Here is a 27,165-nt window from a genome sequence, read left to right as displayed (position 1 = left end):
TTTCCTTATTTATCATTAGAACGTGACTGGCCAAAAAGTTTACACTCTGATCTTTTCAGGAAGTCTTTATTTTTGTGCCCTGCTATCAGCCAGCTTCCCTCCTCCTTTATCAGAAATGAAAAATTATAAATGCACACTTCGTGTTGGGAACCTGTGTTTGTTGACTGACTTTTATTTGTGAGGCAAAAGCTGAAAAAAAAGATCGATTCTCTTCACGTTTAAAATAACACAAAACAGCGTAAAAAGACCTCCACACCAGACCTCGTTTATTTACGTATGTATTTTTATTTTGATAGCTGCCGATTAAACTGAAAGTTACAACACTGACATGATTATATGAGTAGTTTTTACCGAGAAATCGATCAGAAGCGCCGTGAAAATGGTCAGATCCGCCGAATCCACTTCTCTGGCTGCAATGCGCGCTCCCGACACAGGGGGAACAGATTTTCACAGGGGAACAGAATTTCTCACAAGACCTGTCCAGAGACGGGTATGGCTGCCATAGACATAACATAAGAGTAGCAGCGGTGGAGAAAGTACTCAAAAAATGTACTCAAGTAAAACTACCACATTAACATTTGTACTTAAGTAAAAGTAAAAAAATACTGGCTTTTAAAAATACTTAAGTATTAAAAGTACTTGCTGAATAATACCTAATCCCTAATACAATATCATTAAGTGAACCGATCGTATTTAATTTTAATACATTAGAAATGTGCCATTTTAATGAACAATGCCACAGATAAAGCATGTTTTTATTATGTTTACTCTGTAACATAGTTTAGTCTTAGATATGATTCTATGCATCATATTTTCAGGGATGGAAACATCTTGTCTCCTGTCCTAACATAGTATGAACTTTACTTTTTTTGCCACTAGTGGCATTTATTTTTAAAGAAATCCAACAGAAAGGGGATGGAAAGAAGGTGGGTGGGGGAGGACATGCAACCAAGGAGCCAGTAGCAGAGTTGTAGTCAAGACCACCTACCCAAGACCAAGTCAAGACCAGCACCCCGCGCTACGCGACACAAAAAAAAATTAAGTTTTACCTATCAAAATTGCTTCTCAAATTGATCTGAAAGATCCACATTTCTATAAAACACCTAGATATTAAATACTTACAGCTGAAATAAACATGTAAAAAATATATATTTTTAAATGTTTTATTAAAAAAATTATAAAAGATTCATACATACTGAATACTCAACAGCTCTGAAGGGACCACCATTTCTGTTAAAGTGGATTTCAATCCACACATTCACCTATCACAGTAGAGGCCTAGTCTAAGTAAACTTCTTCAGCTTGAACATCCCATAAAGCAGCACTGAGTATTAACAGGTCAACTTCACCGGTAACACACTGAACAGAGCAGCCAGAGTCAGGTTTTCATTTTTTATTAGAAAAGACTGCAACAGTTACTGTGACCCTTCAGTTTCTCAGCAGGACCATATCTATCATCCATCATGGCCTGGCTCAGAGAAGCAGCATCGCCTCTGGCTGGGAACAGACACAGCTGGGTCCATGTTTTCTCATCCTCACTGCCTTATCCACACAGTGGGAGATCTGACTGCACTGCCTGCTTCCAGCATCCAGTCACCTTATTGCGGTTCATAGCGTTATCTATACAGATCTTCTTCTTCTTCTTCTCATCTACTCACAACCAATGAGAGAGGAGATCCTCACACAGACCGTCCCATTATCCAGAATGGCCGGCTGATCACTGATAGGTGGGAACATTCAAAGAGCAAAAAGTGAACTGAAGGTTTGATTCTGTCAGCTGTGCTGAGGACAGGTGGGAGCAACGCCTGAGTTCAGCACATGATTCTCTGATGACCAGCAGATGCTAAACGCTGGGTGGAGTTAGGCCTATGATCAGAGAGGAGGCTGAAGAGATCAGCCTCAGAGGAGGCTAAATAATCTAATGTCAATTAAGGGCTTTGTAAAAATAACAGAACATTGTACAAACAGTTAAATTACAAACACATAGGGTGTTGCTGGGCATAGAGCATATATTGACATGAATCTATTTTACTGCAAAAACACAGTAGAATATTCTTTCACATGGAGGAATAACTCAGGTGAACCACCTGAGCACAAAGTCCTTTGTTGTCATGGAGACAGCAAGTTTACTGCTGGCCCTCTTTTTTCTCCCCCTCTGAGCCGCTGCTGCTCCCACTGCTGCTGCCATCCCGCTCTGCTGCCATCTGCAAACACCAACATGGAGTCAACCCTCTGCTCATCAGGCAAACACTGAGGCCAGACTCACTGTGAACGACCTTCCTACCTTCTTGTAGGCCATTTCAAAGAGTTTCAGAGACGCCTGCTGCAGGTTGTTTGCTGCCTGTTTGATGTTCTCTCCAGTCTCTGTGTCCTTATTGGCCAGGAGGTCCCGAACTTTCGTGATCTCCTCCTTCAGCTTGGTGCACTGATGATACACAGCAGAGTCATCAGTGAGGAAAACAGCCTTAGAATACACAAGTCCTGGTTCAAAGAGGAAGTGATAAATGCTCACTTGCTGTTCTTTTCAGAGGATTTGATTGGTTAAACTTAACGCTTCATTAGAGAGCTCAGGCTCCTTTTACAACCCTGTTGAGACTGAATGCTGGTATTTAGCCAGCATTCAGCTATTTCTATTTTTAAGAGGACAGAAATAGTTTATCTTAACTAATGTTAAGATAAACTATTTTAACAAATTCAAACTCAAATTCAATAGTTTTTAAGACAACTAATAATATAATTAAAAATTCTATTATTAATTCTATTAATTAGAATTAGTAATTCTAATCGACAATTATCAATCGACTGATAGGAAACGCTTCTATCAAGATACGTTTTCAACCATATCATTCAGCCCTGCTTGCACGAATGTGTCAAGAGTGAATTATAGGTAATCTGAACAATAGACTTAATAAATGTATTTAATCATGCCTTTGGACTCAACCACAGTGCAAAATTCCAGGCTTTTTCCCATTAGAATCTCTAAGCAAACCCACATGACATAAAGCCACATTTCCCAGACTACAGAAAATGTTGCGGTTGTACCTCATCAGCAGGAAGCTGATCTTTAAACTCCTCCATCTTGGATTCTGTGTCATGGATGATGCCCTCAGCTGTATTCACGGCCTCCACTCGTTCCTGCAGCAACATCACAGTTACCAGTGAGATAAAGAGAAAGCAGTCTGTACACCTGGAGAAAATGTTGACGTCTAGACAGCCTCACCTTCCTCCTCCGGTCCTCCTCGGCGTACCGCTCAGCGTTCTTGATCATGTTCTCGATGTCGTCCTTACTGAGACCTCCTGATGACTGGATCACAACTGAAGGAACAAGTCAGAGGTCAGGATCCTCACCAAGCAGCACGAGAATTAAAACCTTCCAACTTCAGCACAGCAGAAGACCAGAAAACGTGCTCAGCCCGGTGGTCGGAGCGCTGAGGCAGTTCACCGTGTTTTTGTATTAAAAGATGTTAAGTAGACAGGAAATGTAAAAATATTACTGGGTTATTTTCAGTAACGTATAATTATACGTTACTGAAAATATCACCAATGAAATGCTATCTAAACCCACAACTAGTCTTAAAAACGCATCGAAAAATACAACTAAATGAATATCAATTATTTGCACTTCTGTTTAATCCAAATTAAGTCAGCAGCTCCATAAGGCTCCAGGGGCCCCATAAATGCTAATATTTTAACATAGACCACAGGTGTATAAATGTAACATTTGTTTACTGAGATTGATCAATGCTGCTAAATTTGATTCAATGGTTTCAGCATACATAAATTAAAAGATTTTAAATTGTTTAACATTTATATCAGATGTGCTGATCAGGTTTTTTCCTGCCGATTCTGACCACCCATGAGGGCTGATCACGGCCGATCACCGATACCGATCACAATTATTATTTTTTTTAATCATAAGCACTTCAACAGCGAGAACAGAACCAGCATTTTACATTGCAGCTCAAAGGCTTAAATAATATTGCGGGTTATTTGTTTAGCTTTCTGACCGTCATGCTAATCCGGGTGAGTATGCTATGCGCTGCTTTAACTGCTATCTGATCATTGTCAGTTTTTACTACAGTGAGCCTCGATATAGCCAAACTCCATCAAATATGGCAGTGTTGTTATGCCATATTAGGATTCGTCGTGTTGATGCATTTTGACGTGCTTCACCCCACGTGCTTCAATTTTCCGCCGCAACACGCAAACTTCCCCATTCACTTAGTGAGTTATAGTTCCACATCACTTAGGATTTGTTGCTGTGCGTTTGCGCAGTGTGAAGGAAAGAGGAGACCAGCTGCACAGGCAGGCTGTGAAATGAGATGCAGGTGATCAGTTTGTGTGATCGGCATCAAGAGACCGTGATCGGCGATCACCGATCATACACTTTCACGGAAACTGGCCGATTATGATCGGTGGCCGATCGATCGGCACACCTCTAATTTATATACGAGATTTTAAGGAGCTGGCAAGTTTACTTTGCAAAAGTTCAAAGAAAAATATTCATAGTTAGATTGTTTTGTTACCATAGCTACACTCTGATGCTGTGAGTATAATCTTTGAGTTTGAGTTCTGTTTGCCCACAAATACAAACTAGTAAACTGCAATTATAACTGGTTGCTTTCTATGTTGGTCAATTAAACTACCCCCCTTCTCCCAGATTTCACTAAATCTAACACAGAAGCTGTTAGAGGTGCTGATGATTTTAGCAACAAAAGGGGCTCTTGAGTCAAATTCTGCTCAGGGTCTCATACAGCCTTGGACCGGTCCTGCATGATGAGGTAAACCCGTCTCAGTACGCAGAGATGCGGAACAAACGGGAGATTTAATTCAATGCTGTTAATGTGGCTTTGTAGTTCTTACATTTCTGTCTGTTGAGTTGTTAACAAGGGGACACAGAAACTATTTTGGTTGGTCGAGTTTATGGGACGAGTTTCTCAGATCTCTGCGCAGCCGCACACATTAACTCTGGCTGACTAAGTGGACAAAGCATATGATATGGTTTGATGCATCATGTAACCGGAACAATAATAATAAAATAATATAAAACCAGTGTGATGCGGGACTGCAAGGTAAGAGCAAAAGCTCCTCACCGGGCTGAACCTGCATGATGACGTCCCAGATAGCACATGATGTTAAATCAACGTTGAAAAATAGTTAGAATCGTTGATTTTTGGTTGAAGTCGACAAATGACGGTGGATCAACCATCAAACAACCATCCAATCAAACCGTTGAAACTGTGACATTGAATCAATGTTGTTTGGTGGTTGAAATCTGATGTCTGAAATGCCGAAGTCTGATTAATGGTTGATTTTTGGTTGAAGACGACAAATGATGGTGGATCAACCATCAAACAACCATCCACCTCTAGCCAAGTAACCAGTGTTGAAACTGTGTCATTGAATCAATGTTGTTTTGTCGTTGAAATCTAATGACTGAAATGCTGTTGTCTGATCAACATCTGATCAATATTGAATCAATGTCAGCTGTATTCCCTCACCCCTTCCCCTCCTCATCAGCGCTCTGGGTCAGAGTATTTTATTACTGAGCGGGGGTTATCACATTTAAATTAAGCACTGTAGAGGATAGTGGTTGGTGATTCCTTTCTGTACATTTTCTTACTTGTTCATAACAATTCTCACTGACTGTGTGTGTGATATATTGACACAAAAACATCTACAACTTACTAAAAGGAGCGGAGCGGTCCACCCCCACCATTTACATGAGTGGGATGTCCCAAACACACAGCCACTTCGCTGTTGGCTTGTTGGAAAATATGTTAATTCAATGTTGAATTATCATCACAAAGGTTACATGTTTGGTTGAGATCGACAACTGATGGTGGATCAACTATAAAACAACCATTCAATTCTAGCCAATTAACTAATGTTGAAACTGTGTCATTGAATCAATGTTGTTTTGTGGTTGACATCAAATATATGAAATGCCAACGTCGAATCCAGTGTGTTTCACCACTGGTCCTCCAGCCCCTACAAGTTTTAGGCATTTCCCTAATTCAACACACATGATATTAATTGACATCTGATTAACGGGGTTTTGCTGAACTGAAAAAACGCAGGTCAGTTTGATTGACGTCAAGGTTTGGGGAAGAACTACCCAGATAGCACACAATGTTAATTCAATGTTGAATTATGATCACAAAGGCTGCATGTATGCTTCAGGTCAACGACAGAAGCTGGATCAACCATCAAACAACCATTCAATTCTAGCCAATTAACATTCATTGATTGAAATGCAACATCGAATCCAGCGTTTTTCAGCACCGGCACCAGGCACACTGCCCTGCAAGTTTTAGCCATTTCCCTAATTCAGCACACATGATTTTAATTAACATTTGATTAACAAGGTTTTGCTGAACTGAAAGCATGCAGGTCAGTTTGCCTTGAGGATAAGGTTTGGGGAAAAACTAGTAATCAAAGTGTTCAATCAGTGTAAGGTGTTTTTTGCACCCCTCACCACCGCCTGCCATTCAAACGCCCAACCCCCTTCCCTCCACCCGCCAAAAACACACACACACCTCTTTCCCCCCACCTGGGCCCATCTACCCCTCAATCGGGTGAAACAACTTTAATTTTAAGTGAGGGTTTTTCATTTTTCACATTTTAAAAGATTGTTTTGGCTAGTGGCCTTTATTTGATAGTTAATTGACAGGAAGGTGGGTAATGAGAGAGGGGGGGTAATGCAGCAAAGGTTGCCAAGGTCAGGAATCGAGCCAGCGACAGCTGTGTTGAGGACTGAGGCCTTGATTGTGACAGTCAAAAAGGAGTCAAATATGTTTAAAGATCTGTCCCTCTTTTCTTAAATAAAATGTTAAATCAAACCCATGTTGTCATTTTTAAACTTTTGTACACAGTTTACCCATCATCTGCCAATAATATAGTGTTTAACACCAGTGAAGAAACTTGTAGTGGCATGTTATGATGTAGACCTATCAGACCTAAAATGTACATAAATCCTTAGCTTTCATTCAATATAAAAACAACCCAAATCTGCATGTACATCCACAGTCAAATGAGTGTTGAATCAACATTGATTCAATGTAGAATCAACACAAATCTGCATGCAGATCCACGTTCAGATGATGGTTGAATGAACGTTGATTCCTAACTGATTCAATGTAGAATCAACACAAATATGCATGCAGATCCACGTTCAGATGAAGGTTGAATCAACATTGATTCAATGCAGAATCAACACAAATCTGCATGCAGATCCACGTTCTGATGATGGTTGAATCACCATTGATTCCTAACTTATTCGATGTAGAATCAACACAAATATGCATGCAGATCCACGTTCAGATGAAGGTTGAATCAACATTGATTCAATGTAGAATCAACACAAATATGCATGCAGATCCACGTTCAGATGAAGGTTGAATCAACATTGATTCAATGTAGAATCAACACAAATATGCATGCAGATCCACGTTCAGATGAAGGTTGAATCAACATTGATTCAATGTAGAATCAACACAAATATGCATGCAGATCCACGTTCAGATGAAGGTTGAATCAACATTGATTCCTAACTGATTCAATGTAGAATCAACACAAATATGCATGCAGATCCACAGTCAAATGAGTGTTGAATCAACATTGATTCAATGTAGAATCAACACAAATATGCATGCAGATCCACGTTCTGATGAAGGTTGAATCAACATTGATTCCTAACTTATTCAATGTAGAATCAACACAAATATGCATGCAGATCCACGTTCAGATGAAGGTTGAATCAACATTGATTCAATGTAGAATCAACACAAATCTGCATGCAGATCCACGTTCTGATGATGGTTGAATCACCATTGATTCCTAACTTATTCAATGTAGAATCAACACAAATATGCATGCAGATCCACATTCAGATAATGGTTGAATCAACGTGGATTCCTAACTGATTCAATGTAATATCAACACAAATAGGCATGTAAGTTGACATACAGATGATGGTTGAATCAACATTGATATAATGTCAGTAATGGTTAAAACCCTAACGTTGATTCAACATACAAGTCACCGACCACTTTCGATGATGTTTCAATGTCAGCGTTCAACGTTGATTCAATGTTTCTGGCTGACATTGATTCAATGTTGTTTCAATGATTCTGTGCTATCTGGGGTTAGTGCTGGTTCATTAACCACTAACTCTCTGGCCAACCAGGAACAGACATAAACTTCATCAGCGTAGACAGAGCCGGGCGCTGGGCAGCGTGTTGAGATGGAAAAGCCACACAAGATTCTTTGTCCACAAATATAAATCATTCTCACCACTCCTCAATGCACCTTTGAACGCGCAACCACAAGTTATTCCTGCGGTTCACGTAGAGCTGCGCAACCAGAGCTAACGCAGTGGGGTTTAAACTCCTACCTTGATTAAAAACTCTGGAAAGAAACATAAGTCCTCAAAGGGGGTTGATGTAACTATCCATACAGGTCAGCCTGTGTCCAGTTTGAGTAAAAGGAGGTGCGCGAGATCCGTGCTGAGGTAAACTTATGACTGCTGTAGCGTGCGAGGCGACGGACAGAGGTGCCAGCAGTGTGATTGGTCGGGCTTTAAAGGCATATATTAACAAAACTTATCTTCTATAAATATATTTTTAGGAATAAATCTGCTCCGCCAGTGAAACGCTCAGAGCAACAGAGACGCTTGTAATCCAGCTTTAAAAAAAAGATTTTTTTATTATCATTTTCCTAAAAGCATAAACAAGAAAGGCTTAGCCTGGCGGTGGCGCTAATAAAGCATGGCGGGCCGCCAGGCCTATAATTCACTGGGGGAAACCCTGCACAGGAAACTCAAGTTTGAATTCAGATCCTCAGTCAAAACTGAGTAGAACCGCCTGCATTTACAGTAGCAGATCAGCTGGCGTACACCTATCAGCTTTGTACCTGTTCAGCATCAACAGTCTCCGCTCATTTTCTTTCCAATTCTTTCTTTAAAGAGATTTATGTCTGGACTTTGACTGGGCCATTCTTTGATGTTCCCAGTAAGCTGCATTAAAGCCAAGTGGCTCTATAGACTCCTCTAGTCAGGCCGTACTCACTCTGCTGCTCGCGGCCCGTGCCTTTATCCTTGGCTGAAACGTGGACGATGCCGTTGGCGTCGATGTCGAAGGTGACTTCGATCTGAGGGACTCCGCGGGGGGCTGGGGGGATCCCCACCAAGGTGAACTGACCCAGCACCTTGTTGTCTGCTGCCATCTCTCTCTCCCCCTGACACACTTTGATCTCTACCTGAGTCTGGCCATCAGCTGCTGTGGAGAACACCTTCAGAGGACGCAGACAGGACAGAGATACTGTAGTGGGTTCTGTGGTGAACCGGACCGGGCCAGTGGTGCTGCTCCACCTACCTGGCTCTTCTTGGTGGGGATGGTGGTGTTCCTGTTGATGAGCTTGGTGAAGACGCCTCCCAGGGTCTCGATGCCCAGTGACAACGGGGTCACGTCCAGGAGGAGCACGTCAGTGACGTCACCGGCTAGAACTCCACCCTGAATGGCTGCTCCTATGGCGACGGCCTCGTCAGGGTTGACCGATTTGCTCGGGGCTCTGCCAAATAGGTCCTGAACGGTCTGCTGGACCTGCACACACAGAAAGGCACAGGGTTACTGACAGCTTTATTGTGTTACATTTCTGATGTAACCCACTGTGTAACACCCCTCCTGGCCAGCAGGTGTCACAATTCTATCAATCTATTGTGCTCCCTTGAACAGGCTAAGCTAGGTAAAAAAAACAAGTTTATTATATTTTTTGCACAGAATAATTCTTAGATAATGAGATTTTAGTCTGCTCAGTATTCTTTTCAGAATAAGCTCTGTCACTTTAAAACCAAATAAGCTGCCGCTGGCCACGCCCCCAACTCATTGTTTACACTTGCATGTGAAAACGGCTGCAAACAGATGCACAAGTATACAATTATAAATATTTGAATAGCATTATTCAAATAATACTATTATTTGAATAATGCCTCCTGCACAGCAAACAACACTGCAGCAAGAGGTTTCTGGATGGTATGTCAACAACAAAACACTTGTCTTTTCCAACAGCCATTGTACAGCGCATACAGCGGTAAAACCTGCTGACCAAACCTCCTGGAGCTCCACTTGGGTTGATGGGTAACAGCACAGTGTAACTCAATAATCGGGAGGGTGTTTTTGAAATGGCTCGTTTTTCCAGACAACAACAAAAAAAAGGACCTTATAGAACAGGTTGCGTGTTTTTTTTTAAGCAGCTGGGATGTTTTCAGAAGCAGTAGAAATCCAAATGGAAGTACAAAAATGTGCATAGTAGGTCTCCTTTAATGTGCTGCTCAGTTCTCCCAGCAACACTAGTTTCTCAGATGACTCTCAACCAGTCCTGAACAGGCTCAGCTGAATGATCACAGGTATCCTGTTAATACCTTGGGCATGCGGGTCATGCCTCCCACCAGCAGCACCTCTCCGATGTCTCCCTTGGATACTTCGGCGTCCTGCATGGCCTTCTGGCAGGGGGCCACGGTGCGGCGGATCAGGTCGGCCACGATGCCCTCAAACTGAGAGCGGGTCAGCTTCATGTTCAGGTGTTTGGGTCCAGAGGCGTCCATGGTCAGGTAGGGGAGGTTGATGTCCGTCTGGGGAGCAGAGGAACATGTCAGAAGATGGTGGGTGTGTGTGTGTGTGTGTGTGTGTGTGTGTGTGTGTGTGTGTGTGTGTGTGTGTGTGTGTGGAGGGACGGTCTGCAGGAGGAGCTACTGACACTAAAACACAATTCCTACCTGCAGAGAAGAGGACAGCTCACACTTTGCCTTCTCTGCAGCCTCTCTGACCCGCTGCAGCGCCATGTTGTCCTTCATCAGGTCCACACCAGACTGGAGAGACAGAGTCAATAAAAGCCACCAGAAGGAAGAAAGCAGTGTGTCACAATGCTCAACTACGGCCCTGTGATTTTTACGATGCGGAAAACAAGGATGGAATTATGGAATTTAACAAACAAAATGGAACCAACAATAAAACAGGGAATTTCATTTATTTATTGGATTTCCGCACGCCCAACAAAAAGCATCTACAGTAGTTCCTGTAGCATTATGGAGGCGAGTACAAGCTTTTACTTTTTTTTTAAAGATTTTTTTGGCTCTAGTGGCCTTTATTTGATAGTTAATTGACAGGAAAGTGGGCACTGAGAGAAGGGGGCAAACATGCAGCAAAGGTCACCAAGGCTGGGAATTGAACCTGCGTCAGCTGCGTTGAGGACTAAGGCCTCCATATGTGGGTTGTGCTTAACCCCTGCGCCACCACAGCACACTCCCAGCTTTCACTTTTTATAGTTTTCTTTTGTGACAAATATTTTGGTGTTGAGTTGAACTCTAATGCATTTTCAAAAGGAAGACTTTTTTGTTAACAAGATTCTTAGTTTTGAACATAATGTTTGAGTTCTCAAAAAAGAGTGAGAAACTAACACCTTTTAAAGTTAATGTTCTGTGAATCACAGCATGTGTCATTTGTGAAACAGAAAAACAGAAACAACCTGAAGTTATTGATCTGTTAATTTTTTTTCATTCAGAGCATGATTACATTCTGGGGTAATAAATATGGCTAAAATAAAAAACATGTCTTTGGAATAATTAAAACGGAATAAAGCGGGAATTAGGGAAAATAATCAAATGGCTTTCATAGAACCTAACTCACCTCTCTCTTGAACTCCTTCACGATGTGTTTGAGGAGGTGCTGGTCAAAGTCTTCTCCTCCCAGGAAAGTGTCTCCGTTGGTGGATTTCACCTCAAAAACTCCCTTCTGGATCTCCAGGACTGAAATATCAAAGGTTCCACCACCCAGATCATACACAGCGATGCTGGAAGAGCAGCAGACATGTCATTTAACCTCAGGTCAGCAGCATCAAACATCAACATTACTCCGATTGCTACTCACATCTTGTCCTGGGTTTTGTCTAGACCATAGGCCAGAGCAGCCGCGGTCGGCTCATTGATCACACGCAGGACGTTCAGACCGGCGATCTGACCGGCGTCTTTGGTGGCCTGAGGATAGACAAGTGAAGCTCAGTTCATCCTGACAGCAGCCAGAGAAGGCCTGGTCTGAGTCATCTAAAACCAGAAGAAACTCTGGTCAATTAAAAATTTGATTTCCGGTAGCTGTGCAGACAACTCATTGTCTGGGGTCTGTTGATGGAATAAACACTGAGCAGACACATCTGTACTGTTTATCCCATGAGTTGGGATTGTTCTATATTTCAATTTTTCCTCCAACAACTTGGAGCAGCTGATTGGCATCACCAAAACTCAAAGGATAAATGAACTATGACCCCCAGAACGAGCTGAAAAGAGCAGCATGGGGAGGAGGAAGTTCAAATCCCAGACGGCACTGGGATTTGGTCCTCTGTACTTTAAAGAGGAGCAGCAAAAACAAATGAGGAGGATTAGCAGAGCTGCCAGCAACTGATGATGTCATCCAAGGAATATTATTGCTGCCAGGAAAACTGACATGCTAACATGTCCATTTTGTTAACATGTTAGCAAAACTGACTTCTTCATATTTGTTACAAGCAGGGGCATATCTAAAAAAATATCTATAGGGTGGCAAGAGGGAGGCAGGGATTTTTTCAAGGGTGACAGCATATGCCTGTGTGTGTGTGTGTATTTTATATATATATATATATATATATATATATATATATATATATATATATAATCCAGCACCCTGGACTGTACACAATCCAGCACCCTGAGACTGTACACGAGCCGTAAGGAAGGAGGCAGAGGACTAGTGAGTGTGAGAGCCACTGTCCAGGATGAAACATCCAAGATCCATAAATACATCAAGGACAAAGCCTCAACGGACGATGTGCTCAGCGAATGTCTCAGGCAATGGGGAACAGAGGACGAGGTGCTGGAGGAACCATCATGGGAAGACAAGCCCCTGCATGGGATGTACCACCGACAAATAACTGAAGTGGCTGATATCAGGAAATCCTACCAATGGCTGGAGAAAGCTGGACTCAAGGACAGCACAGAGGCCCTCATCCTGGCCGCCCAGGAACAGGCCCTAAACACCAGAGCAATAGAAGCTCAGATCTACCACACCAGACAAGACCCAAGGTGTAGGTTGTGCAAGGAGGCCTCTGAGACAGTCCAGCACATAACAGCAGGGTGCAAGATGCTGGCAGGGAAAGCGTACATGGAACGACATAACCAAGTGGCGGGCATAGTGTACAGGAACATCTGTGCAGAATATGGACTGGAAGCCCCGAGGTCAAAATGGGGGACACCCCCAAAGGTGGTGGAGAATGACCGAGCTAAGATCCTGTGGGACTTCCAGATCCAGACAGACAAGATGGTAATGGCGAACCAACCGGACATTGTGGTGGTGGATAAAGAACAGAGGAAAGCCGTTGTGGTGGATGTAGCAATACCAAGTGACCACAACATCAGGAAAAAGGAGCATGAGAAACTGGAGAAATACCAGGGCCTCAGAGAGGAACTGGAGAAGGCCTGGAAGGTGAAGACCACAGTGGTGCCTGTGGTCATAGGGGCCCTCGGGGCAGTCACCCCCAAACTGGAGCAGTGGCTCAAACAGATCCCAGGAACAACATCAGACATCTCAGTCCAGAAATGTGCAGTTCTAGGCACAGCCAAGATACTGCGCAGAACCCTCAAGCTCCCAGGCCTCTGGTAGAGGACCCGAGCTCAGAGGATGAAAGAGACCACCCGCGGAGGGTGAGAAGGGAATTTTTTTATTTTATATATATATATATATATATATATATATATATATATATATATATATATATATAGCCACAGTAATGAACGAAACATCAAAGCTGAACAAGGCAGCAACTGACCTGAGAAAATCGTGGCCCGAATAAACACCAGACAACCCCGACGCCAATTACAACGGCTGAGTGAAGTACCATCAGAGTCAGAGTCAAGTCTAATTGAAGATGTGAATGCAGCATTAAGAACTATCCCTACCAACACCATAACAGAAACCAATGAGCTGATGTACAACTCAGCATCAGTGATCCTTGAGATGCTTGGCTATAAGAGCAACCATGAGACCCAATACCCACCATGGAAAAGACGGTTAGAGGCTAAAATCAAGATAACAAGGAGAGAAATGAGCAAACTGTCAGAGCTCCAAAGGGGTGCAATGAAAAGATCAGTACCCAAGAAGTACAGCCAGATACACATACCTGAAGCACTCAAAACTGCCAAACAAAGGCTCCAAGCCTTGGCCAGCCGCCTAAAGAGATACACGAGAGAGAATGAAGCCAGGAGGATTAACCGGCTCTTCTCCACCCAACCAGCTAAAGTGTACTCCCAATGGCAGGGTACCAACAACAGAGCAGATCAACCAAGGCTGGAGACTGAACAATTCTGGAAAAGCATATGGGAAAGGGAGGCGTCCCACAACAGCAATGCACAGTGGCTAACCTCTCTACGAGAGGACCACAGCAACCTCCCTGAGCAAGCCCAAGTAACTATCACTGTGGCAGATGTCCAAGAAAGAGTCTCAGGTATGAAAAACTGGACAGCACCAAGACCTGACATGATCCATGCCTACTGGCTGAAGAAACTCACTAACCTCCATGAGCGACTGGCAGCTCAACTGAACCAGCTGCTACAAAAGGGGACTCACCCTGAATGGTTAACTGAAGGGCACACAATCCTGATCCAGAAGGATCCCTCAAAGGGTTCAGTCCCATCCAACTATCGGCCAATAACCTGTCCCTCTACAACATGGAAGCTCATGTCAGGCATCATAGCGGCTAAGATAAGCGGGCACATGGATAAATACATGAGCACGGCACAGAAGGGCATCGGCATAAATAGCAGAGGAGCCAAACACCAACTCCTGGTAGACCACACAGTCGAACGAGACTGCAAAACCCAACACACCAACCTGTGCACGGCTTGGATTGTTTACAAGAAAGCCTATGACTCAATGCCACATACCTGGATCATTGAATGCTTAGAGATGTACAACATCAATAGGACTCTAAGAGCCTTCACTGCAAACTCTATGGGGCTGTAGAAAACCACCCTTGAAGCCAACTGCAAACCACTTGCACAAATGTCCATTAAATGTGGCATATACCAAGGAGATGCTCTGTCCCCACTGCTGTTCTCTATAGGCCTGAACCCCCTCGGCCAAATCATCAACAAGACTGGCTACAGATACCGCCTCAAGAATGGGGCCACAATCAGTCATCTCCTCTACATGGATGACATCAAGCTGTATGCCAAGAGCGAGCGAGACATCGACTCACTGATCCACACAACCAGGATTTACAGCACTGACATTGGGATGTCATTCGGACTAGAGAAGTGTGGTCGGATGGTTACAAAGAAAGGGAAGGTCGTCCACACAGAAGGGGTCTCACTCCCAGAAGGAACAATAGCAGACATTGAGGACAGTTACAAGTACCTCGGAATACCACAAGCAAATGGCAACCTTGATGAGGTCACAAGGAAAGGAGCCACAGCCAAATACCTCCAACGAATAAGGCAAGTCCTGAGAAGCCAGCTCAATGGTAAGAACAAGATCCGTGCAACAAACAGCTATGCCTTATCTCCTTTATCGTGGCCTTCATCTCTTCCATTGGCCAGCTAATTATTCTGGCAGGGTATCTGATTACTGAATCAGATACCCTGCCAGAATAATTAGCTGGCCAATGGAAGAGATAAAGGCCACAGATGTGAAGACTCGGAAGCTACTAACCATGCATGGAGGGTTCCACCCCAAATCCACCCCTGAGACTGTACACGAGACGTAAGGAAGGAGGCAGTGGACTAGCGAGTGTGAGAGCCACTGTCCAGGATGAAACATCCAAGATCCATAAACACATCAAGGACAAAGCCTCAACAGACGATGTGCTCAGCGAATGTCTCAGACAATGGGGAACAGTGGAAGAGGTGCTGGAGGTACCATCATGGGAGGACAAGCCCCTACATGGGATGTACCACCGACAAATAACTGAAGTGGCTGATATCAGGAAATCCTACCAATGGCTGGAGAAAACTGGACTCAAGGACAGCACAGAGGCACTCATCCTGGCTGCACAGGAACAGGCCCTAAACACCAGAGCAACAGAGGCTCAGATCTACCACACCAGACAAGACCCAAGGTGTAGGTTGTGCAAGGAGGCCCCTGAGACAGTTCAGCACATAACAGCAGGGTGCAAGATGCTGGCAGGGAAAGCGTACATGGAACGACATAACCAAGTGGCGGGCATAGTGTACAGGAACATCTGTGCCGAATATGGACTGGAAGCCCCGAGATCAAAGTGGGGAACACCCCCAAAGGTGGTGGAGAATGACCGAGCTAAGATCCTGTGGGACTTCCAGATCCAGACAGACAAGATGGTAATGGCAAACCAACCGGACATTGTGGTGGTGGATAAACAACAGAGGAAAACCGTTGTGGTGGATGTAGCAATACCAAGTGATTATAACATCAGGAAAAAGGAGCACAAGAAACTGGAGAAATACCAGGGCCTTAGAGAGGAACTGGAAAAAACCTGGAAGGTGAAGACCACAGTCACCCCCAAACTGGAGCAGTGGCTAAAACAGATCCCAGGAACAACATCAGGCATCTCAGTCCAGAAATGTGCAGTTGTAGAGGACCCGAGCTCAGTGGATGAAAGAGACCACCCGCAGAGGGTGAGAAGGGAATTTAAATATTTATATAGTCTCACATTTAGCTTACACAGACCAAACATTGGACTTAATTTACTCATTGCAAAATATTGTTTTTAACTTGCATTGTTTCAAAATGAGGTTCATGTAGCACAGAGGCATAAATACAATTTCTTAATATAGTACAGCTAATTATTTACGTCTTTCATACTCCTACTAATTGATATGTATGACTCAGGGTTTCCCCTAAAAAACTTGCTAAGCCCGGTGGTCGGGGCGCTGAGGCGGTCCACCGGCGGTCCACCATGTTTTTATATTAAAGATGTTCAGACAGGAAAAGTAAAAATATCACTGGGTAATTATATGCTATGGGAAAACATCGTCAGTGAACTGCTATATAAACCCACAACTAGTCTTAAAAACAACTAATCAAAAAATACAATTAAAATGAATATCAATTATTTCCACTTCTGTGAAATCCAAATCAAGTCAGTGGCTCCAACAGGCCCCCCAGGGCTTCAGAGGCCCCATAAATGCTAATATTTTAACATAGACCACAAATATATAAATGTAGCATTTGTTTATTGAGATGATCAATGCTGCTAAATTTGACATAATGGTTTCAGCATAGATACATTAAAAGATTTTAAATTACTTAACATTTATATGTAAGATTTTAAGGAGCTGGCAAGTTTACTTTGTAAAAGTTCAAAGAACAATATTCATAGTCAGATTGGTTTGTACCATAGCTACAATCTGATGCTGTGAGTTTAATCTTTGAGTTTCAGCTCGATTTGTTCACAAATACAATTTATTTACAATTTACTGCAATTATAATTTATTGCTTTTTAGGTTTGCCAATTAAACTACTCCCCCTGTCCTAGATTTCACTAAATCTAACACAGAAGCTGTTAGAGGTGCTGCTGTTTTTAGCAACAAAAGGGGCCTCTAAATCATATTCTGCTCAAGGCCTCATACAGCCTTGGACTGGCCCTGCATGATGAGTTAAATCCACTGCACTACGCAGAGATGCGCAGCAAACGGGAGATTTAATTCAGTGCTGCTAATGTGGCTCTAGTAGCCCTTCATTTCGTGTCTCTTGAGTTTTTAACAAAAGGACACAGAAACTATTTTGGTTTCATTGTGTTTTGGATTTTCTTGTTTTCCCTGGATTTTGGATTTAGTTCGTTTATTTTGTTCATTAAAATAACATCCACAAAGTACGTCTACTGCCTGCTGCGTTTGTGTCCACCACCATACCACATCATGACACAAACCAGATGAAAGAGCACATCTTCAAACATTTAATGTCTAATTAAACAATAAAGGTGACAAATTTTATTAAATAGATCACACTTTAAGTAAATATTTGTTGTATTTAACATATTCTAGGTAAGTGAACATGTAATGAGATAGATCCTGTCCTAGAATTTTATGCAATTGAACATTATGGATAACAAGTGATGATCATCTGAGGTAATACATTTTATGAATATTCTTTAAAATATAATTTTGGTTAAAAAATAAAAAAGGGGTCAAAATGGAATAAAAATATGCCTAATCTATATAGTTTAGTAGAATAATTTCACACAGATTTTGAGTTAATAGGTCACATGACCTAGAAGCCATTTAAGAAAAATACAAAATTTTCACTACAGAAATAGTAAAAAATATATAAAACGTGTTAAAATGTAATAAAGGTGAGTGTGCCTCATCTATACAGTCTAGTTAAACAATTTCACACAGATTGAGTTAATGGCACACGATTTGGACGGTACTGAAGAAAACATTTAATATTAAATTTATTTAAATTATTGAATATGACTTAAAATTTTAATAGAGGATAGTGTGCCTCGTGTAATGACTTAATGAATTACCACTTTTTTGTATCAGTTGGTCACAAGACAAGGCATTTATTTACAGGAGTGTTAGGAAATTGACGGTCCCTACGTGAAACTCCGAGCGCTTGAGGAGGGACCAGTAAAGAACAGCTGGCCGAAATTAGCGTTCATAAATCGGATCAACCTTGAGCTGAACGTCCCTTACTCCACGGAGCGCGAATATCCAGTATCCAACTTGAAAACAACTTCACTGCAGTCGGTAACGCAATGAAAATACCGGTGTTCTGACTAGTTTGTTTTGGTCTGTGGACACCAAAAATGGCACAGAGCGACATAAACGTCATACGCTGTGACGTCAGCTCCAAAACTCTGTTCTGCCTTTTCTCGCTCTGTGTGTCAGCATTACACGGGACCCGTTGCCATGGCAATGGACAGACAACAGCTCAACGAGCAGATAGAGCAGAGATTACCAATCAGGGGAATCAACACCAAAAAACAAACATTTCCCACACTCATAGTACGCAAAAACACTAAAACAGAACATCCATTATGCTGTCAGGCTTGATGTCTATATTGTGATTATTAATATATTTTCACCTGACCACCACGGTGGTTGATTAGCTGATTTAAACACCTGCTTTAGTGATGACTTGGTCTGCGGGTTGTCTTAGCTTAGTGCTAACGGAACCAAAACACACTGAACTGCACAGCACATATTAAAGTTATCAAAGTCAATACCAGGCCAGCAACAGTTAGGCTAGTAGAACTGACTCACTGCTCACTTGTTCAATGTTTTCTTTAAATTAAAACTATTTCCTCACCTGTTAAATCTGAAGCCCTTGTCATCTATGGCTGTCATAGGGTTGAATTAACTGCTAAATATTGCGTCCTTTTTTCAGATTCTTTGCGTGATTGTGGTATTTTCCTGACCACTGATATATTCCTGACTCAATGGACAGCAATGGCGTGTGTGTGGCGCACGATAAGTCACGTAATGTCCAGTCCTGTTATCAATGCTGCTGCCTCTGTCTCTTGCACTTCCCGCTACTTATCAGTAGGTGTCAGGTTACAATGTTGTTGGAAAAAAGACCTTTATGCGCTTAATGTCCGATTTGCCATAACTATTGAATTCATAGTCGCCAGATGGGGTGGCAACAGGGGTGGCAAGGCTCTCATTTGGGATGGCAACTACCACCCTATGCCACCCCAGTAGATCCGCCCCTGGTTGCAAGCCTGACCTGCTACTGGAGATCTTTCAGTATCACCATCCACAACAACTCTCTGAAGATTGTATGAGTAATAAAATTTAATTTCCCTTTGGGATAAATAAAGTCTTTTTGATTTTGAATGTCATACTTCCTAATTATTATTGAGGTGAAACACAGAAGTCGTCTTCTTTTGTAATATAAAAAAGCAAAAGAAATATTTGCTCCTTCATTGGAACCAAAGCAGGAAAATGTTAACTTTTACAAACTAATGTGGAAAAAGTGAATGTCTCCACCAAATATTTTTACATTTAAATTGAAAACAACAGAACAGTGAATATCCAGCTCCTGCATAAAGAGGCAGACTTCATGATCAGAATAAACACATAGTCTTGTTTTCAGTCCTGAGCAGCCTTTCGCTGTTCTGAATCCAGTGACCCAGTTCGATCATGTTTAGAAGCAATATGTTCAGTAGGCAGAGCCAAAAGCCGAGGAGCCTATTGGAAACTGAGCATCATCAAATCAAAGCTGAAGCCCAAACAGCCCAACAGTGGATTAGTGTGTGTGGTACCTGTCTCTGAGAGTCATTGAAGTAAGCTGGAACAGTGATAACGGCGTTCTTCACGTTGCTGCCCAGGTAGTTCTCTGCAACACAATCAGAATCAGAGCGCCATCCTCTGCTCCCTCACAGAACCGCTTAGCTGGCGTTTCCCTGCAACATACCTGCCGTCTCCTTCATCTTCATCAGGACGAAGGCTCCCACCTGGCTGGGGGAGTACATTTTCCCATGAGCCTCCACCCAAGCATCGCCATTAGAGGCCCGGACGATCTTGAAGGGGACATTCTTTCTGAGGACGGAGGGAAGCAGAATATTAACATCATGTGTGTTCAGGGATCAACCTGCACTCCTCTGGAGAGTCACTCACATATCCTTCTGGACCTCAGTGTCGTCAAAGCGCCGGCCAATCAGCCGCTTGGTGGCGTACAGCGTGTTCTTAGGGTTTGTGACAGCCTGGCGCTTAGCAGGCATGCCCACCAGTCGCTCCCCCTCCGCCGTGAAGGCCACAACTGATGGGGTGGTCCTCGCTCCCTCTGCATTCTCCAACACCTGCAGGAGGAGGAGGAACTCTTCTGGGTGGGTTTGGCTTTTTCCAAAAACAGTTAATACGCTACAGGGGAGGTGTAAACATGATTGCCAAATAGTTAGATACATCAAATCTCTCCCACCCAACTGGTGGATCTGTGCCTTACCAGAGGCACAAAACTAAAAAAAAAACATTTAACTGCAAAGTTCCAGTTCAGAGGAGAGAACTCCCCATTTTTATGAGATGTGGTTCATGCTAGTTTGAAACCTCTATTTCCTGTTTAATACAGCCAGTAAAATCAGCATTTGTTGAAATTACGCCTTACGTAGCCTGGTTGATTTGCTCCAAGCCAGTAGATGGAAACATGCCTACTTTGCAACATTTTAGGAGTTTGCTCAGAATTCGAATGATAATTGGATGTAAACAAAACTACTGAACACCAGTTTACTGCTCTTTCAACAAATAAAAATATTTCAAAGAACATATGCTCAATAGGAACCAAAACGACCTATGAGGACCAGGATTTCCCCCAGAAAACTTGCTTAGCCCGGTGGTCGGGGTGCCGAGGTGGTCCACCGTGTTTTTGTATTAAAAGATGTTAAGTAGACAATAAAAGTGAAAATATCACTGGGTAAATCCAAATTAAGTCAGCGGCTCCAACAGGCCCCCCACGGCTTCAGGGGCATTATAAATGCTAATATTTTAACAGACCACAGATATATAAATGTAGCATTTGTTTATTGAGATTATCATTGCTGCTAAATTTGACTTTAAATTATTTGACATATGTAAGATTTTAAGGAGCTGGCAAGATTACTTTGTAGAAGTTCAAAGAAAAATATTCATAGTAAGATTGGTTTGTTACCATAGCTACAATCTGATGCTGTGAGTTTAATCTTTGAGTTTCAGCTCCGTTTGTTCACAAATACAAATTAGTAAACTGCAGTTATAATTTATTGCTTTTTAGGTTTGCCAATTAAACTACTCCCCCTGTCCTAGATTTCACTAAATCTAATACAGAAGCTGTTAGAGGTGCTGATGTTTTTAGCAACAAAAGGGGCCCCTAAGTCATATTCTGCTCCAGGCCTCATACACCCTTGGACCGGCCCTGCATGATGAGTTAAACCCGCTGCACTGCGCAGAAATGAGCAACAAACGGGAGATTTAATTCAATGCTGCTAATGTGGCTTTAGTAGCTCTTTCATTTCGTGTCTCTTGAGTTTTTAACAAGGGGACACAGAAACTATTTTGGTTGGTCGAGTTTCTGGACGAGTTTTTCAGATTTCCAGTGGCCGCGCACATCAACTCTGTCTGACTAAGTGGACAAAGCATTTGATATGGTTTGGTGCTTAGTGTAACCAGAAAAATAAAAATAGTAATAATCATTAAATAATATAAAATCAGCATGATGCGTGACTGCGAGGAGAGCGCGAAAGCTCCTCACCGGGTTAAACCTGCACAATGAGTGATTAGCACTGGGTCGTTAACCACTAACGCACCGGCCAAACGGGAATACTGTCCTAAACTTTACAGGGAAAACGGGGCCAAACGCTGGGCAGCGTGTTGAAATGTAAACGCCGAATAATGTTTGTTCACAATTATAAATCATTCTCACCGCTTGCTCAAAGCACTTCTGAAAGCGCGACTACAAGTTATTCCTGCGGTTCACGTAGAGCTGTGCAACCAGAGCTATCGCGGTGAGTTTAAACTCTTACCTTAATCAATAACTCCTCATAACTAATCATAATTCCTCACTGGGGGTTGATGTAAATATCCATAGCGGTCTGCCTCCAGCAGGGCCAAGCGCAATTCGTGACACCGCACCTACTAATGGCACTTCCGGTGGCAGGTGTCATTACGCACCACAAGTGCCACTGTTTTCAGGACTAGCTGCCAGTGTTGTCACTGACTTCGGCACCTCGTACTGGCACTTCCTCTGACACCTGCCATTAGTGCCACTGTTTTCGAGGCTAGCCGTAAGTGTTGCCACTGGCTTCGGAAAATGGACTACATATCCCATGATGCTTTATTACTAGTCGAAGAAGAACTTGAAGACAGACGAAGAAGAAAGAATTTAATAAGAGTTTTTGTTTCGCAGAAAGACTTATGTTAGCTGAATTCCTACACTTTTTTTGTATATCATTATGTATGATTCGTTCATCCTATTTATTCACTAAAGTTCATCTGAATAATCCAGATGACTCCTTCCGTCTTTGAATTAATCAAATACACAGCAGGTATCAGGGATGCCATTGGTTTCGGCACCTTTGTAACAGCTGAGTCTGGCTCCCACTAGAGCTGCCATTAGGTGTCCAGGATGTTTCAGAGCTGTCACAACTGGTGCCGATGTTTTGGGGGATGGCAATGACAGTTTTTGGAAAACGTGTTACTTATATTGCCTGTTTATAAATTTTTATTTCAATGGTAATTGTATTGGTTAATTATCCTTGAATATGTTTGACTTAATTTAATTGAAGGAAGATGGCCAAAGTAATTGAATCTACCACTAAGTGTCACTATTACAGTGGAACCTGTTGAACCCCGTTGGGTTGCCAGATAGGGCTTTGGCCAAGATGGAAATACGTAGTAGTTGTGTAAAACGTATATTGTAGAAATTAATAAAGTTTGAAAAATATTTTTTAAGCGTAATGATTATAATTTCTCATGGATGAATAATAAGTTATTTGATCCTGATGTAGTAAATTCACACGTTGACTAAACATGAATTTAACAGTAGACTTCAAATGATTTCAGAGAGGGATTTTATGATACACAAATGTTTTAGTTCTTGGCTATTGAAAACTTAAATCATATGTTATTGCTGTTTAAAGTATTTACATTCAATGGCTAATAAATATTGACAAATCAATTACTATGCAAAAAATGTTGAGACATATCTGCCAAATAAAATAATATGTAAACAGCACAATTTTCTTTGAAAAAAGCATTTGCATCTTAAGTATAACCCAAAGTAATTTTTATTTCCAAAAATATGTAACAATCTTGTTCTTAATGCTGCTTAAGATTCACACATTGTCAAAGTTTTGAGGTGTACATACTTTGTGTTTTTACTTAATATTCAATATTAGTGTAAAAAATTTAAGGTGGTTTAACTTGAAAGTGAAAGTCCTCCTGCTGCCTTGAAAATGCTATTGAAATGCATTTTGTAGCTCAGATTTTAGTCATTCTCTCATCTTTGAATAAGAAAACTTTGAAGACAATGAACAGAACCAGAAACAAACACAGAGAAGCAACCTTCATGTATGCCACACAAATCTGTAATGAACTTGACAAATAATGAAAAATAGCAGATTAAATTTATTAAATAATAACAAGTAATAACTCTTTAAAACTGGTTAACAGGCATTTTTGGAAAATTATGATAACATGTTTTTTTGAAAAATTGCATTATCTTAAATAAAACACTGAAAGTTATAGTGGCTGCCTGGTCTATTAGATAATAGACCAGGCAGCCACTATAACTTATGACATCCTGTGCACTGTCATGGAACCATGCTGAACATAATGTCACTCTGGAATTGTCAATATCTCATGTTGCCACTGTCACTAATATTAACTAATAAGTCAATATTAGTGAACTTACCCGGTTTAATAATCAATAGCATTATATTAAGGTCATTGTATGAAAATAATTATAATCCTGAAATGACAGGAGCTTGTCAGCACTGACAAACCATGGCGACCTAGTGTCAGTTGTAGTGGTAGGTACCTAGTGGTAGCTATTATCAGCTGTCGCAGAAGAGGTCCCATCTGACATGGATTCAGTGCAGGAGTTGTCTTTCTCTGTTAAGTCTGAACACCAGCTGTATATTTAAATATGTATGAGAATTATGTTTTAATTAAGATATATTTTATTTCTATTAGTTTGAACTAAAGTTATTCATATGCTACATTCTATCTGAAACAGATAGAGAATGAGGTTAGCAGCCTGTGGCACCACCTTACCCAGTGGTAAGGTGGCACAAGTGGCACCTTACCTGGAAGCCCGTGGCGCAAGTGACACCTTATGGCAGCTGTCAACATGTTTTCACTGAGGCTCTTTATTGGAAACTGAAATTTGAGACTATAAAAAATAGACCAGGGCATATTTGCTTTATTGAGGGAACACAACGCTTAAGAGGAAATCCAATACGTTGTGCCAGATCCACCGTTGTTTTCATTAATTATAAATTCATTCATATTAAATCTGACACAGACGCTGTCACCAAAGAATATTCTATTCCTATTCTATTGTTTTCCCCACAAAGCATATTTAAATATGCTTAACTATGTATAATACAATTAAAAAAACTTTAAAATAAAATTGTTTATAAATATAGCTGTTTGTATAAGGTTTCCACTAACAAAACAGCGTGTTATGAAAGATTAAATGCTCAAATAAGTCATTCTGCCTGTCCAAAGTATAACGCTGAGTGGAGCGGTCGACCGCTCTAAAATGGCCGCCCTAAATCTCGTCAGCGAAAATAGGCAAGAGCGGTCCATGAGGCGTGGGAGGTGCCAGTATGAGGTAGCGGCAACCCCTGGAAGGTGCCGAAGTCAGTGACAACACTGACCGCTAGCCCCGAAAACAGTGGCACTAATGGCAGGTGTCAGCGGAAGTGCCAGTATGAGGTGCCGAGGTCAGCCGAAGTCAGTGACAACACTGGCAGCTAGTCCCGAAAACAGTGGCACTTGTGGCGCGTAATGACACCTGCCACCGGAAGTGCCATTAGTAGGTGCGGTGTCACGATTTGCGCCTGCTGTCTCTCTCTGCCTGTGTCCAGTATCACTGCTCTGATAGTGAAATGCTCGGAGCAACAGAAACACTTGCAATCCGGCTTAAAAAAAAGGAGATTTTTTTAATTTTTATTTTATTTTCCTTAAAAAAACAAAAAAACAAAAACAAAAACAAGAAAGGCTTAGCCTGGCGGTGGCACTAGTAAAGCATGGCGGGCCACTAGGCCTATAATACCCTGGGGGAAACTCTGAGGACAAAAATAAATAAATAAATAAATAAATAAATAAAATCAATGCTTGACACATAAATACTTCAGTATGAACATGATTTGACACTAACAAATGTTTAATCATTTACCTATTCCAATAGGAAACAATAAGATCCAATCAATGAAAAGCCAAATAAAGTAGATATGCTGACTAACTTCGAGACAGCAGTTCTGTTTAAAGCAGTGTGTCCACATTACTGAGCTAATCCTCACCTTGGCCTGCTTCCCCTCCATGACGGCAACACAGGAGTTGGTGGTTCCCAGGTCAATGCCGATCACTGACCCCTTGATGGCTTCCGACCTGCACCACATACACATTTCATACCAGGAAGTGATGAGTGCGTGTTTCACACTGTGTAGCTGGCTTTGAATATGGCTAAATTTCACTCAGCAGTATGACAGCATTTCTACTCACGCATAGTCTCTTCTGGACAGAGCTCTGATTGCATCCGACTGGAACCCACTCCAGCATGCCTTAGAACATAAAATTACAAAATGACTCATAAACTCACTGAAACTACAACGAGGACCGCTCGATGTTAGCATGTTAAATTAGATGAAGTCAGAAGATTCCCGGGCCCCTTTTTAGCGGTGTAACAGCATGAAGCGGGTGAGCAGACTCATGAAGGTCACAGAACCATTCACTAACAACCCCTTGGAAAAACCTTGTCAGAAAATTTGCATAGTTCGAAGACGAATGAACAGTTCTTAAACTAACTAACCGAGAATGTGTGAATTTTAATTCTGCTTAATTTCTTCATGTAATAACCTCTTAAGTTGACGCGTGACAGTTTTGACGGATCCTGTCGTGATGAGGTTGGTAGCAAACTGAGCTGCACGAGCAGCTCACCATCACCCAGCAGATGTTCAATAACCCAGCAAAGAACTAAAAGTCACGAACCACTGCGGTCAACCTCAAAGGCTTTTCTCCAAACTGCGAGGTGGCCTTAAGCTAGCACTACTAGCATGCTGTGCTAAGCGGCTAGATGTCAGGGTGTCATGCCGGAATGAGCACAGAGCGTGTGTAAATGCAGTAATAAAATGGTTGACCTCTTACCTTCTTCACCAAAGACGACACATTTCGAGAGCAGATCTTGGTTGGCAAAGACCTTGAAACGCTCCTTGCGACACTTAACATTTCGACAAGCCGGCTAATGAGCTAACCAAAGCTGTTTCCAAACGAGCAAACAAAAAAGCAGCGCAGTAGGCTTAAAGCCCCAGAGCGACTTGAGAACAGCTTAACTGTGGAGATAAAGCTGCAGAAGTGTCCTCTGTCAGTGTCCAAGCGGAAAGAAGCTCCAGCTCAGGCCCGTTCTGACTACTTGTGTCTGGTCTGCAACAGCAAAGAAAGTGCGGAGACGCTTCTGGAATGATCTAACA

At 42.1% G+C, this 27,165-nt stretch overlaps 1 protein-coding gene across 1 annotated transcript; it reads right to left on the bottom strand.

Moving 5' to 3' along the window:
- Positions 1–1,378: 1,378 nt before the first annotated feature.
- Positions 1,379–27,165, bottom strand: hspa9 (heat shock protein family A (Hsp70) member 9). The gene is made up of 16 exons (XM_014976971.2): positions 26,843–27,165; positions 26,201–26,259; positions 25,999–26,086; positions 20,621–20,802; positions 20,418–20,542; positions 20,266–20,339; positions 11,925–12,031; positions 11,685–11,847; positions 10,775–10,867; positions 10,421–10,630; positions 9,375–9,602; positions 9,069–9,291; positions 3,221–3,315; positions 3,043–3,135; positions 2,285–2,425; positions 1,379–2,204 (listed from the first exon to the last, which is right to left on the bottom strand). The coding sequence occupies exons 1-16, from the start codon at positions 26,921–26,923 to the stop codon at positions 2,127–2,129; spliced, it is 2,040 nt and encodes a 679-aa protein (XP_014832457.2). The 5' UTR covers positions 26,924–27,165; the 3' UTR covers positions 1,379–2,126.

The sequence above is a fragment of the Poecilia mexicana genome, unplaced genomic scaffold (assembly GCF_051168715.1).
Source record: "Poecilia mexicana isolate PSO_F unplaced genomic scaffold, ASM5116871v1 scaffold_10, whole genome shotgun sequence".
NCBI lineage: Eukaryota > Metazoa > Chordata > Actinopteri > Cyprinodontiformes > Poeciliidae > Poecilia > Poecilia mexicana.
Note: the sequence above shows the minus strand (reverse complement) of the source record. Positions and strands in the feature narration are given on the sequence as shown.